Source organism: Poecile atricapillus, chromosome 7 (genome assembly GCF_030490865.1).
Source record: "Poecile atricapillus isolate bPoeAtr1 chromosome 7, bPoeAtr1.hap1, whole genome shotgun sequence".
Taxonomy (NCBI): domain Eukaryota; kingdom Metazoa; phylum Chordata; class Aves; order Passeriformes; family Paridae; genus Poecile; species Poecile atricapillus.
Genome location: NC_081255.1, coordinates 23,580,581 through 23,594,744, shown reverse-complemented (window position 1 = coordinate 23,594,744; position 14,164 = coordinate 23,580,581). Strand labels below are relative to the sequence as shown.

Below are 14,164 nucleotides of genomic sequence, written 5' to 3'. Positions count from 1 at the left end.
CAAAATGTACAGGGAACTTTTACCCAGCCAACAGAGAACTGAATGTACATGTGGACAACTGCTTGCCATCCTCTTGGATCATCAAAGATGGCACTAGGGGGGCAATTTGTATTGGAACAGTGTGGAGATAGAAGTGCTGTTCTGCATCAAAGAACACCTCTTCTCAAAGCAGTTCTGGACGCTCACTTTACCAAATGCAACAAATGGCAGTAATGGAAGGGGAGCATGTGGAGGGCGCAAAAGAGAGACTGGTAGGGAGAAGAAAGATGCTTTCAGTGAAGATCTGAAGCAGATGGAAACCAGAAGAGGTAGAAAACTGTGGCAGAAGAGTGGCAGAAGGGAAGCTCACACACCAGATTGCAGGAAAGCTTGTGAAAACTCACTCCTAGACAAGCAGAGGAAACAGAAGTGGATAAGGAAAGCAGGTGACAGGCTGGAGGTAGTTTGTCCTGGTAGGGTTTAAAATCATGACCATCAGCTGTATGCTGCATCCTAATCAGGTGGGAGCTAGGCACCATGTGGGAACAGGAGATAACCTGCAGTTTGCATTAACTTCTAAGCCCTGGCAATGTTATCTGTCCACAGGAGGAGGAACAGGATCCAGTCAACAGTTGCTTCTCATTGGGATCATTGGGAAAGAAGTCTCTCCACAGCACACTGGGGAAGAGCAGGAAAACAAATCTGGGCAGGGAGAAGAGAGAGTTCAGGAAAGTAGAGATAATCTAGACAAAGCAAAGCATCTTGAGGATATCTGCCTGGTTTATTCCCTTCTCCAGCCTTGCAGAACCTCTGGTTGCACCAGGGCTCTGGCAGCATGGGGGCCCTCTCATGGCAGCATCAGCCCCCTGTCATTTGGCCTCACTGCCCTGGGATGCTGCAGACAGCACGCCTGCACAGAAGGCAAGAGTGGAAGTCTGGAGAAGGAAAGGAGCCCCCATAGTCAGGGAAGGAACAAGGGACATGGCTCCATCCCTGGGTGCTCATCCAGAAGGAAGCAGCCCTAAGCAGAGGGGGCAGGGCATCAAAACTAAAAAAAATGCACCCTGTTGCTCCAAGATTAGAAAGCTGTGTGGCCACACAATAATGGAGTACAAAGTATCTTGCTTTGCCATGGCATGGCAGGTGAAAGGCAGCTTCCACTCTTCACTGCACCCAGAAACACAGACATGCCTGAAAAAAGACTGCTGCCCTCCCCCATGCTTCAGTCCTTGCAGCCACCAAGGCAGCAGAGCCAACCTTGCAGGGGCACAGGAACTACCCTGCTCACTGCCTACACCAAGGTGAACACAACCTACATCACTCTACACGGAAGCAAGGACCTCAGGTAGTTCAAGCACTCAGCAATGGTGCCTTAGCTTTGCTGGGCGCAGGTTGGCAGTGTCAGAAGATCTGGGAAAGCAGAGGGCAGGAGGACATCCCAATGCCACGGTGACCTCTGCTTGCTGGGAACAAGGCCCACTTGCTTGCAGAAACAGTTGCAGACTGCATGTAACTTTTAATGCCCACTCCTGTGCTCAGAGAGCAGGGAACATTCCTGATGGTTGGGCTCAGATGCCTGGAGAGATGAAAGATGGAAGAGAGTAGTGATGGAGCTGGAAGAGAAGATGCCTGAGCAGTCAGACTGCTGCTATGGGAGCTACACTGGGGGAAAAAGAAGTCAAAGCAATGCGTGGAAGCAAACAGCACAGGATCAGCCCTGCCATCTGGTATAGTGAAAAGGGAGCAGGGGTAAAAAAAGTGAATCCTCACACTCTTTTGGTTAATCAGCAGAGAAGTGGCAGGGAGGAGAGTAGGAAGATACAGCACCAAAGCAACACCTACAATGGAGGGCATAATGCAGACAAAGTGCCTGGTGGCATCCTTCAGACAGGACAGGTGAGACTCAAGGGGCTTGGCAAACCTTTCCTTTGCCACTGCAGACACCCCTCACAGAAGAGATGTGCTTTGACAGAACCTCCACAGTTTCCCTTGGCATGAAGCAAAGAGCTCATTCTCCAAAGGCAGTTTTGGATGACAGTGTGGGCAAGTCAAAAGTTGGCTGTTGACTGGGTAAGAGTCACACATATGATGTACAAGGCAAAAACTCAGATCAACACTTAAAGAAAACAAAATAAAACTTGATAATATGAGCAGGATCAACTTAAAATGCACAAGGAGTTGAAGTGTCCCTCCTGGGGCCAGCAAAGAGCAGACTGGGTGGCCAGCATGCACCCACACATGCAGATGTACCCACACACGCACACTGTGCAAACCTCTGCTGCCTCCAGGCTACTCACGACAGCCTCCCCCGACAGCCCACAGCAACTCTGTGCACCCATCCAACCCACCTGCTCCTTAGGCTAGGGAATAGGCAGACTTAGGACCCACCTTAGTATTTCAAGGGAGAACAGCATTTTAATGCCAAGGCCTAATGGGCACAGAGCTGATGTTTCTCTCTTGCATCATTCCGCTTGCCTGAGGCACTGCAGACTCCTGGAAAACTCCCCAGTGCTCCTCAGGCCCTCAAAGCCGCACTGCTTGTACTTTTTGCAGGGTGCCCAGCAACTAAGTGAGCAGCTTAGCAGGAAAGACAGCCTAGAAAGCAGCTGCCTCCTCAGGAGATGAGGTCTCAACTGTGCTGCTGAAGGGTTCAAAAGGGCATTGCCTCCCTCTGGCCTTCCCACACAAGCATCCCTCCTACTTGTGAGCAGGGGTGCCACAAGAAAAGCAAGACCAGCATCCTTCTCCAGCCCATTAGTGAATCATTAGTGATCATGGGCCTCCTACCTTCCCCATGACTGGTTTGTCAGGGACAGGAATAGAGACTGAAGGGAGGCTTTTTGGAAAGCAAGAATCTGACTGCTCCTGCAGTTTGTGTCCCACCTGAACATGTCAAGCTCCATGATCTAACAGCCTTTTTCAGAGTAACCAGATGGAAAAGTGCAGGAAGGAGGAGCTGTTGTGTTTAGATTAGTAAATTCTAAGGCCAAAGGGGACCAATCCAACCATCTAATAGAAGGTGTTGCTAAGTAAAGAACAAAGGATTTCTGCCTGGAAGTTGTGCACTGTACACACAACTTCTGCCAAGGTAAAGCACAGCTTCTTGAAGGACCTACGTGATTTTGAGCCCCCCAGTACTCAAGGCTCCACACTGCACTGGGATGGTTCAGACAGTACCTCAGCAGTACCTGCCAATAGTCACAGAACAGGGTGCCATCTGCTATCTTTTCAAGTAGGAGCCTGTAAACCAAGACCCAGGTCACTTCTTGAATCAATCTAAGAATTCTTAGGTCCTTCTGTGTGAGGAAGGCTTCACTGGTCAAACCAAGGTAATCCTGCGGCTAAATGCCAAAACTCTTCCAGCCTATGCACATTTCTCTGACTAAACAGATGCCAGAACCAGTCAGCGACTGCACCACTGCCCAGTGAAGTGACAGCCTTAAAACCAGGGTGGTGTGAGATGCCTTGGGAGCAGACAACAGGTAGAGTAGGTCACGATAAAATGTCTGCCTTGATGAATCCATGAAGCAAACGTTTCTCTTATTTGGACTGTTGTGAGACTCTGAAGGACTCATTTATGCATGGAGCTGTCTCTGATTAAGTGTGTTCAAGGATAAGAGCATCCACTGATGGAATTAATTTACATGGCAGGAGAATTACTTCAACCTTTGCCTATCAATACAAAAGCTATCTAAAACAGGTATACAAATCCCCATATTCAGAATTTGTTCTCAATGTTCAAATATTTATAACTGCATGATCTGAACCTTTCTCCATTTTCATACCTGTCTATTGTGCAGCTCTAACACATCATTAGCTCACTTAACAAGGTGGAGGAATGCCTGGGACTGGTATATTAATGAAGCTGAGTTTTCCTCAAAGAGAAGGTCATTCTAAAAGTGAGCAGAGCTGCTCTTCCCTGCCAGAGCTCCCTTTCTAATGGCCATCTCACACTCCTGGTTGCTGTGCATGCTGCTGCCCTCCCTGCAGGGAAGGCTGGCTGCCTGTGCCAACTGCTCACTCCACACAGCGAGTAAATCCCAGACAGACGGTGCTAACGGAAATGTCTTTTTTCCCCCCTTTTAATGCTCTTTGCATAATGGCAAGCCCAAAAATCGTTAGTGAAAACGAGCTTATCGCAGGGCCCTTTGATAGCCCTAATCTGCTTACGCGCAGCACTTTGAGCTGCCAATCAGAGCAATGCAAACTCCCGCTCTGTGATCACACAGGGCAGAGCCAGGATGAAAGTGATCTTGCCTGGGTCACCTCATTATTGAGCCTCTCTATTAACTCAACTGCAGCTTGTTTCCCCTAGCACTGCAGTCCCAGAAGCAGCAGTCTCACTTCTCACACAACCCTGGCAAACCCTCTTTTCCAAAATGACTCCTCCAGCTGCCTGACACGCACAGACACACCTGGCCTCACAGGATGCCTCACCTTGCAATCAACTGTATGGACCAGGGATGGACTCCTGTGTAAGCAAGGCAGCTGGAATGGGGAGTGAAGGGATGAAAATCCAATGGTTTGGAGACAGTCACATTTAGAGCCAAATACCCATATGCTGCCTGTCCAGACAGCTTGTCTGCATGGGAGTAAATTCATAGAGATGCACAAACCCACTCATATCAATCTCTCCAAAGCAATTTCACAGCCTGTTTTACTCCTCCATCAGTTTTCAGGAATTCACCCTTAGGGAAAGACAGTATGATCAAAGGGACACGAAGAAACAACTTACCCCTTGGGTGTACCCACTCTGCCAAAGAGCCCTGATGCAAACCCCAGCTGACTTTCCCCAATGACTTCTTTCAGTAAACTTCATGCCTTGCAAACCCACAAGGGCAGAGGCACTGGGCTTTGCTGTGCCCAGGAGATGAAAACTGGACTGCTTTTGCTTTGTCTCCAGCAGTGTTGAATGCCAGGCACTTACTGGATTGGGCAGTTCTGGCTTCCACCGTGGGGGTGTAAACTCCCACTCCCAGCTCCGAGCGGGCACCCAGACGGAACTTATACAATGTGTCTGGTTTGAGACCTTCCACAGCATATGAGGAGGTTGGGTCAAACTCCACCTTTTGCTGCCAAAAAAAGGGGAAACAGATTATTTGGTGTAGTTGGAGGACACAGAAAAGTTGGTGGGCAGCCACTCCAGGCCCACAAAAAGTCACAGCCACGCTGCCAAACGTCCTTGCAGTCCTGCAGGACTCCAAAGCATGGAGCTTCCTGGGTGACAGACATAGCAGGACCCTGCAGAGAAACAGACCTCTGCCACAGCCAGGTTACACTGTCTGGTGCCTAGACTGCACTCACTGGCCTGAGAGCTTTGTGGGAATGCTGGGTCCAGCTATAGAAATTCAGATAAGGGACACAGGACACACAAGTTGTTTTCTCCCAACAGTGTATTGCCTGTGAAACAGAGCAAAGCCCTCGTCCTGTAACAGTTGGGATCTCTAATGCACCAAAACACTGCTGGAAAAGAGCTTGTTTTGTTGACACATCACCTGAAGGGCACTTATTTTTGGCAGCTCTCGTGCCACTTTAGTAAGAGGAGAGGGAGAGGACCATGGGACACTGTGATGCTGTCTCGGCACAATTCCTGCTATGCTGTCTTGAAGCCAGCACTACCTTTGATATATTTTGAACTGGACTTCCTTTAGGGACCTGCATTAAATGTAGAAGGGCTCTCTCTAGGCCACCTTTAATCTGCTTTTTACATCTAACCAGTCCAGGGGCCAAAGACACATGTGGGAGGCCACTTCAGACCTGCCTGAAAGTGCTACTGTTTACAGGCACCAGCAGTAAGCCTGCCTCAACCTCAAGGATGCTGTCATGGCATTCTGAGCCTTTCCAGCCCCAAACCAGTCAGCAGCTACTTTGCTGGCATCAACAAGCACTGTTGAAGTCACTTACACAGAAACCAGAATGCTATGTTCCTATTGCACACCACTGAGGCAGAAGAAAGACAAAGAAACAGTTCTGTTACCACCCTGGCTCAAGCAGACACCCTTCCCAAGCTGATAAATTGCTGTGTTCAGCCCTAAGAGCTGCGAGGCAGGATCCTCACCTGAGTGCCATCCTCCCCTTCCCAGTACAGCAGCTCGTATTTAGTAATGCGTTCCTGAGAGGCGGGCAGCCATGTCAGCAGGATGCGGGTATCAGACTCTGCTTCTGCCTGGAAGTCAGCTGGCTGGGCAGGAACTGGGGAACAAACACATGGTTAGTGCCAGAAGAGGTGAGAAGAGTTGCATGATTTAGCAAAGTCAGCGTTTCACTTTGTGAGGATCCTTTCATTTCTGCCAGAACATCCCTTCTCCCCTGTACCGTGCTCTTACAACATCTTGGGCCACAAGCAAGCACCTCTGTCACTCAGGTGGATGATTATGGGGATTGTGCTCACTTCCAGACCCTGGCTGCATCCCAGATCCTTCCTTCCACATGTGTACTCAGACCCCAGAAGGATCCAGCAGTTACACAGATGCTGACATCCAAGTCCAGGACTTTGTGTCACGTTTTTAGCCACTGTGTGTCAGACAGAACTGAGGGCTGTTAGTTGTACAGAGATTGATACCAACTCCCAGGACAATCTGACAGTTTAAATCTGAAGGCTGTAGGGTGGGAATACCCTCCCACCCTCTGACATGCAATCATTTGAGCACCAAGTGCAGTTGTGGTGCCTAGTGCACATCAGACACTCAGCTGAGCTGCACACCACAGCTCCAGGGATGGCCTGGAGCCTCCCTCCATACGTACCCCCCTGCTGTGTTTTGACCTGGATGATGTCCGAGGGGGGCCCGTCGCCCACGGAAGTGAAGGCCAGGACACGGATGCTGTAGGTGGTGCCTGTGATGAGGCTGCCCACGGTGGTGAGGTGGCTGTCGTCAGTGTTGTGTTTCTGCCACATGCTCAGAGGCAGGTGCGGGTCGGTGGTGTAGTACACGCGGTACCCTCGGATCTGTCCATTGGGCTCCTCCGGCTGCTCCCACTGGACCAGCATGGTGCTGGCGCTCAGCATCCGTGCCTGGACTTTGAGAGGTGGACTTGAAGGAGCTTGCTCTCCTGTCCGGGCCTCGACCAATTCACTGGGGGGACCCCTGCCGATGTTGTTGACTGCGATGACCCGGAACTCATACTCTGAGAAGGGGCTGAGCCCACCTATGCTGTAGCGGGTGGTTGCCACACCATCCACCTCCTGGAACTGGCCCTCCAGGGATTTGGGTTTGTACTGGATGACGTAATATGAAATGGGGTCAGAGTTGCCTGAATCCCAGGTGAGGGTCACACTGGTAGCTGTCGTTTCAGTCACTAATGGCTCTGTTGGAGGTTTTGGCAGTGCTGCAATTGGAAGGCAGAGAGGTGTGATTTAAATAATTCAGTCAGCTCAAACCTTGCAATGTGCACAGGGATAAAAACGGAGCTGCCACCTCCCATTAACATTCTTCTTTAAAAGGCAGAAATCATTTCATACTCTATAACATGCATTTTTATATTACCATATATTGCTTGAAGTGGTTCTTAATGGAAGGATAAACAGAGCAATCATGTTATTAGATGTGCTTGACGCACTTACCAGCAGCAGGCTAAATAAAAGTAATTCGAAGGGGATGCAAGAATGTTTCTGTCATGGAGGTTCACCCCGCAGTGGGAAGGTGCTTGCTGGGCTGGGCTGGCCCCAGAAGCCAGGTGCACAGCTGATTTACAAAGGGATACAGTAAAGCAACCAGAGCACCAAAGCAATCTGTAGTAATGCTCTTGCTTCCAGAGAGGCAGTATCTTAGGCCATAGGGAGTTCATGGACAATGCTGTTAGAAGGGTTGATGGGGCAATGCTTTGTAAGTATTACAGTGCATGCAGGAGAGATACAGCCAGAGAAATGACCAACTTTCATATCCACTGTTTCACTGGGTGGTGTGTCAAACTGCGACCAGACAATAAACTGTTACACAAGAACTCTGACAATAGCATCTCTGAAGTGTCAATGAGAACACAACTACTGCAAGCAAATATTTCCAGATTTGCCATTTTACCACAAGAACAAAGAAAAAGAATGAGTGTGTGTGAGAGAGATTTGCAGAGTACACAAATACTTTAGTACAATGACTGAATTAAAGTCTACAGTAAGTTTAAACCACCTACAAACCACTCTAAAGTCATTAGTGACTTGTAATGCAGCTGTGCTTGACAAGGAACTAGGGAAAATGCTCAATCCAAATTAAAATCCTCAAGAATTTCACTCTTTGGCAAAGCCATCAGGCTTCTAGTTTCCACGTGTTCCTCAATTTCAGCTGAGGAAGGCAAGCTCCTTAGCACAGGGCATGCCTGCTGTAAGTACCAGAGAGAATGCTTTCTCCAGTGCTCCTGCAACATGAATAATGAGAAGATCATCAGGGGCTGAACTGGCATAGGAGGAGATGGCACACAACCCACAGCCAGACATCCCACCAGTACCCATGGAGGACAAACCCAACCTGCACAATGTTATGGCCTGAAGAAACATATTTCCTACAGCATCCTAGGGACTTAGAAACCTAGAGACCTAGGGCCTTCCACAGACTTTCAAGGACAGATGAAATTCCTTTACTTTTGAAGAGCTGCAGGTTTGACTCTTGACAGCTGTTGGGTGTGCAGCCTCCATGTGAGCAAGGACAGGTCTGGAACTTCCAACGCACTTAAGTGCAATCAGTTGTGGGTAATCTTGCTTCTCCTGTCTGCACTGAAAACGGTCTGCTTGCCAGCAAGGAGAAGCAACACTGGGTGAAGGAGTTTGGGACAGAGGCAGTAAAATATCCAGAGTAAAGGTGCAGAAAAAGCAGATGAGGACACAAGGAGGAAGGTGAAGGGATAAAGGAGCTGAGCAGATTGCTCCCTGTCCTGAGGCATCACATCAGCCAGTGAGGAAGTGAGGCAAAGGCATTCCAGCTATGAAGAGGTAAATGCTGTGAACCATCAGTGCAATGGTGCAGTTCCCACCTCTTCCCTCCAAGACCAAACCACCATCCCATCATGGCCCTTTTTTCTGTACGCTCTTGTGTATCTACTGTAGCAAGGGAACCACTGTGCTCTGTTTGAAAAGCAAGGCTGGAAAAGGCACTGACAAGCAGGTGTTGTGGGTAAAGGGAGCTAGGTGCAGCTAAGGTTAAAAGCATCCTCTGACTAGCCAAGAGAATTTGCTGTAATCTCCAGGTCAGAGAGGGCTAACACTCAATTCTCTGATTTGTTCAAGCAGGAACTCTATGTTAAAGGTGGCCTTAGCGCAGGAAGGGTCTGCAAGAATTGACAGACTCAAAAGATGACGTATCTGTGGTAATCTGAGCTACAAATCAACTGCAAGCAGAGAAGGAAAGGGATAATGTGGCTCTGATAGGCCCCAGATGGGAAAGGCAGGACACCTTCAGCCTCCTTTTAGGGGGTGGGCTACCCTATGGTCAGCAATCTGCAACAATATCCTCTTTGGGGCAAAGCTACTTGTGAAATGTCAGCAGAAAGTACAGCTGAAGGACAGCAACACAAGAGAAAGAGAGAGGCAGAGCAGTAAGGGAAGACACAGAGGATTATGTAACAAATTTAAAATGAAGACATATAGCTCCACCCTGCAGAGAAGGAGGATGCTCATTTTGAGGCTCATGGACACTTCACATTGCTGGGATTAACCTTCTTGTCCCACCCTTACTGAAAGAGGACATCTGTACAAACAGCTCTCTGACTGCAGACATCCACAGACCCTGCCCCAAGACAGGCCCATGGCCCACCACTGTGCTGAGCTGATCCTGCTGATGCACAGAGCAAGCCAGACATTGCTGACACAAACACAGTCTCACTGAGGTTCTCTCATGGTATAACAAGGACCTGGCCTGGCACAAGATTGTCTACCATGCCACTTGCAGGGAGAGAGAAAATGACCTTCAGAGGTCAATATCATCATACAGTGAATAGGAAAAACCAAAGTTGTGCATTTGGGAACCTCCCTTGCAAGCTGGAAAAGTCACATAGTTCCTTACCTTTGACAGTGATCTGGGCTGTGGCTTCGATCATGCCGAGGGAAGAGATGGCCACACAGGTGTAGTTGGCAGACTGCATGATGTTATTCAGCTCCAGGACATTCCTACCGACGGGCATCTCATCTTCTTTGGTCAGTTCCTCCACACCAGCCATCCACTTCACGTAGGGCATTGGAGCACCTACTGCCACACACGTGAGGTTCACGCTCCCCCCAGGCATCACCTCGTGGTTGCTCGGAGGGATAGAGAATCGAGGAGCAACACGCCGCACTGAAACAAGGAGGAGACAGCTAGTAGGGTCACAGAACCAGCACAGAGTACTCAGTTACACTCTGGGGGTATGTGAGGGGCAGTCAACATTTTTGCCTGTCTATCCCTCAGGACAGATAAAATGAAGTGCAAAAGCTGTTCACTACTTTGCCAAATTGCACACACTTTGCTCTCCTTCCTTAGCCACTGGCATCTTATTAGCAGAACTCATTAAGAGATGGCTCAATCCATTCCCTCCAAACATAGCCTTTTGAAATCATATTACTAACATGAAACATTCCTTCATTTAAATTACATCCTTCTAATTAGAGAGCATGCACAAATGCCAGTCACACGCTTAGCACAGGGCCCGCTGAAGCTCTGCAAAACGGAATCACCTGCTCCATTTATTAGCTCTGGAGCAAAGCAGCCCATTCCCTAAACCTCAAAGGGTTTGGGCAGGGGCAGCAGAAGGGTTTCTTTTTGAATTAGCACACGTGTGCTGCTAAATAAAATATAATTCCTTTCAAAATGTAACTCAGGTTCTACCTTGGCTCAGAAAAAATAGTCACTCGAGCTGCATGACATTGTCAGGGCCTGAAGAGATCACCTTGCTGGGCAGGAGAGAACTAATCCTGACAGATGTGAGATCATATCCATTTTGACAGAAGAGAGCTGGGCTGGCAGAACCTTTCCCACCTTCATGGCAGCTCTTTGGGAGATGTATTCCTCCTTATTGCATTGCACAGCTTCTCTTCATATCAATCCCTTGCTGGGTATTTCATTCAAGACTTATTTGTAAGCAACTCTCAGCTACAATAAAGCTCTAAAGCTGCCTGCCATATGCATTCCCGTCAGGAAAATGACACTGAGGAATGAGGTCCCTTCTTCAGGGTTAGTGTTATGGGCCTATTTAAGCAAGGGTAGAGAAACAACTGTGCTCAGTAAATCTTTGTCTCCTCTGGGCAAGCTCATTTTAAGTCTGTAGTTAAAAAGGGAAACTGCTTGAATATGTCTTGCCCAGCAGCTCTGCTCTGCTCCGGCCTCCTCCACTGGAAAGGCAGCCCTCGAGCAGTGGCTGGGGTCACGACTGACCAGCTCCGAGGAGCCTCTCCCTGCCAATTATGCTCCTCCATCAGTGCACTGGGCTGGTGGGGCAGCGACTGCCACAGTGCTGGGGGCAGGTGGGAATGGGGCAGGAGCTTGAGCAGGGCCAGCTCACGATGAGCACAGCCAGCCCCACGGGCGATGGGGCCTGGGGACTCACAGCTCTGCTGGCCTGGCTCCTGCCACTGCGGCACCTCCGCAGTAAAGCTGCTGACAGCCCCGTGAGCTGCAGAGGTGTCAGCTCCCCTTGCCAAGCTGCCTCTACCCAAATCAAATTTCACTAGTGCTCTCTTTGATGATTCATCCCCAAACCGTCAGAATTGCAGAAATATACTGAACACAGAAGCCCCCACACCTGCATGTACAACAGAGCTAAGACTTTGTGATAAATTAGACAATACTGTCAACATGGTGTGTGTACTACACATCGTCTCAGTGACAAAAACAGGGCTCATTAGCTCCTTACCAGCCAGGGTAAGGATAATTTAAGGATAACTTCCTTTGCCCCCCCCCCCCCCCTTTTTTTTTTTGACTATATAAATCCGAAGTCTTGCTGGATGCTTCTTTTAATCAATTATTAAATCTCAAATCAATACCTACATGAGCAATCACCAGTGAAGTGTTACCTGACCAATGGGGCAGTGCTCCCCAAATGAAACAGAACTCAGAAAGTGTACTCAAATGCTATGCAGTCATGAGAATACAGACTTAACCTGATGGACATGGCAATGGTTTAACATGAATGCATGTATCTCCAACCAAAGCATCCCAGCACCATTCATTAAGAGTCAGGCTTATTTTCCAATGAACATGGCGTTGAATTATTCCAGGTAGAAGCTGTTCAAATTCTGTCCCCATCAAAGGACCAAACCCACCCACCCAAGCTGTATTAGAACAGAAAAAAAAAGCAAACTTTGAGGATAATGCCATAAATGTGCACAGAGCACTCACACACACATGCACAAGGCAAACAGGCTGGCAGGCACCGGAGGACTATGGAGTCACACACACAGTGTGGAAGGGCAGGACAGAGAGAGGGAAGGTGCACAAGTACTCACATACCTGGGAAGACAAGACACTGGAGGACACAAGGCCATGCAGAAAGGTTAGAGCCCAACATGCACAAACGGATTTTCATTTCCAGCCCTGTGAGACCAGAGGCAGCACAGCCTGCCACAGACTCTCGTGTATCCCAGACTGTGTTCCCACATCAAGCACCTGCTTTCAGAGTGCTCCTGGGGCTGTGTGAATCCCATTGGTGCCGTGCCCACCTTGAGGTGTCCTGCAGAGGCAGGACCTGTGGGGGCTGTGCTGTCTCTCCCGAGGGATGTCAGCAGCTGACCATCACCTGCTCCCCTGCAGGGAGGGGACAAGCACTTCCCTGAAGCTGGGGGTCCTGAAGCAGCACTCTGCAGGGTGATGGGAAGTCACTCTCCCCTGTGCCACACACATGGGAGCAGCAGAGGTGGTTGGTGTGTTCCTGTGCCTAGAAAAGGGATCAACGGCAAGGAAAACCCTCCTGTGGATCAAGGACAACTCTCCTGTGGATCAAACAGTACGAGACCCCTCACCAGCCTTGACACAGGCTGTGCCTCCCACACTCCGCAGCCTGTGGATGCCAGAAGTCATGTGGAGCCTCAGCTCTCCAGCCTGGCAACAGATGCGTGGCTAAACAGGCTTCTGTGGTGCATTTCTGCAACCCAGAAAGGCCGAGCTGTCTTCCCCTCATTTGCACACCGGCAGAGCTGCCGAAATGGGCTCGCTGCTCCACACCAGAGAGCAGCAGTGCCCAAGGCACCCAGCTGCTAAAAATGGATGCCCTGTGTAGGGTCAGCTCTCTACATGGGAGGTGGGAGGAGGTCAGGGCAGTGCCTTCGGTAAGAGATCTGGCCCAGACAACGCTCTGTCAGGAGCATGTGCAAGGGAAGGAGGCTCCATCAGCCTCCCATCCTCTTGGGGGATAATTGGCAGCTTCTTGTCCCAGTCAGTATGGAGGGAGAAGGGGAGATGCTGTCAGTTAGCATTAGCAAGAGCTGGCACAGCTCTCACAGCAGCTTGCAGAGCACCATCAACACATTCCTCAGGCTCAAGCCAGCAATTTAAGTTGCTTGCTTTCTAGCATAAGAGTCTGGTAATAATTTAAATCAGTGTAACTCCTCAAAAAGCAGCATTCTTAGAATTTCTATCCAATTTACAAGTCAAATCACATGGGTTAGCACAGTCCATGATGCTACCTTAAGTGCTCCAGAAAATTTTGTTTTGTTCATTTTTGCAGCAATGAAATTTCCCTTTTAATTACAATTTTCTTGACTAGAATTTGCAATAATTTTTTAATCCTCTTTTTGGATAAGGATCAGAAAAAGGTGGTTTGGAGGTTTTGCAAGAACAGCACAGGGAAAACTGCTGTGAATATTAAAATTATTTCAGTGGACAATACTATAATTCAGGGGTTTAGTTAAACCTGCAGACTGTCAAAAATGAGATTCATTATAATTCATCCTGAGAACAGACATCATAAGGGCTCTGTGCTAGTCCACAATTCTGCATATCTCCCCATTGAGAGCATTCCTTAGGAAGTGAAGTGAAACTTGGAGCAGTGAGTGCAGTGCAACCTGAGCCTATGCCCTGGATCTCACAGGACCAGGAGAAAAGACAATGTGGAGTCTGGTTTTCCACTCACAGGGGGGACTGCTGGGGGGAGGGAGGGGAGCAAGCAACACTAGAGCCACAAAGGTTGAGAAATGTTAATAATTCAGCATGCACTAACATGCACATTCCTTGCCTTGAGAGCAAAGAGCTTCAATCGATTGCCTGGCTCCTTTCAGCATGGGAGTGGCTGT

At 49.0% G+C, this 14,164-nt stretch overlaps 1 protein-coding gene across 6 annotated transcripts in view; it reads right to left on the bottom strand.

The window, feature by feature from the left end:
* Nucleotides 1-14,164, bottom strand: part of PTPRF (protein tyrosine phosphatase receptor type F) — a 376,749-nt gene that overhangs the window by 63,447 nt on the left and 299,138 nt on the right. For all 6 annotated transcript variants that reach the window (XM_058842176.1, XM_058842175.1, XM_058842174.1 and 3 more), the window contains 4 exons: nt 9,969-10,238; nt 6,724-7,305; nt 6,038-6,171; nt 4,907-5,051 (listed from right to left, as the gene is read on the bottom strand). In XM_058842176.1, coding sequence (XP_058698159.1) covers nt 4,907-5,051; nt 6,038-6,171; nt 6,724-7,305; nt 9,969-10,238 — 1,131 coding nt within the window. The remainder of the gene's footprint in view (nt 1-4,906; nt 5,052-6,037; nt 6,172-6,723; nt 7,306-9,968; nt 10,239-14,164) is intronic.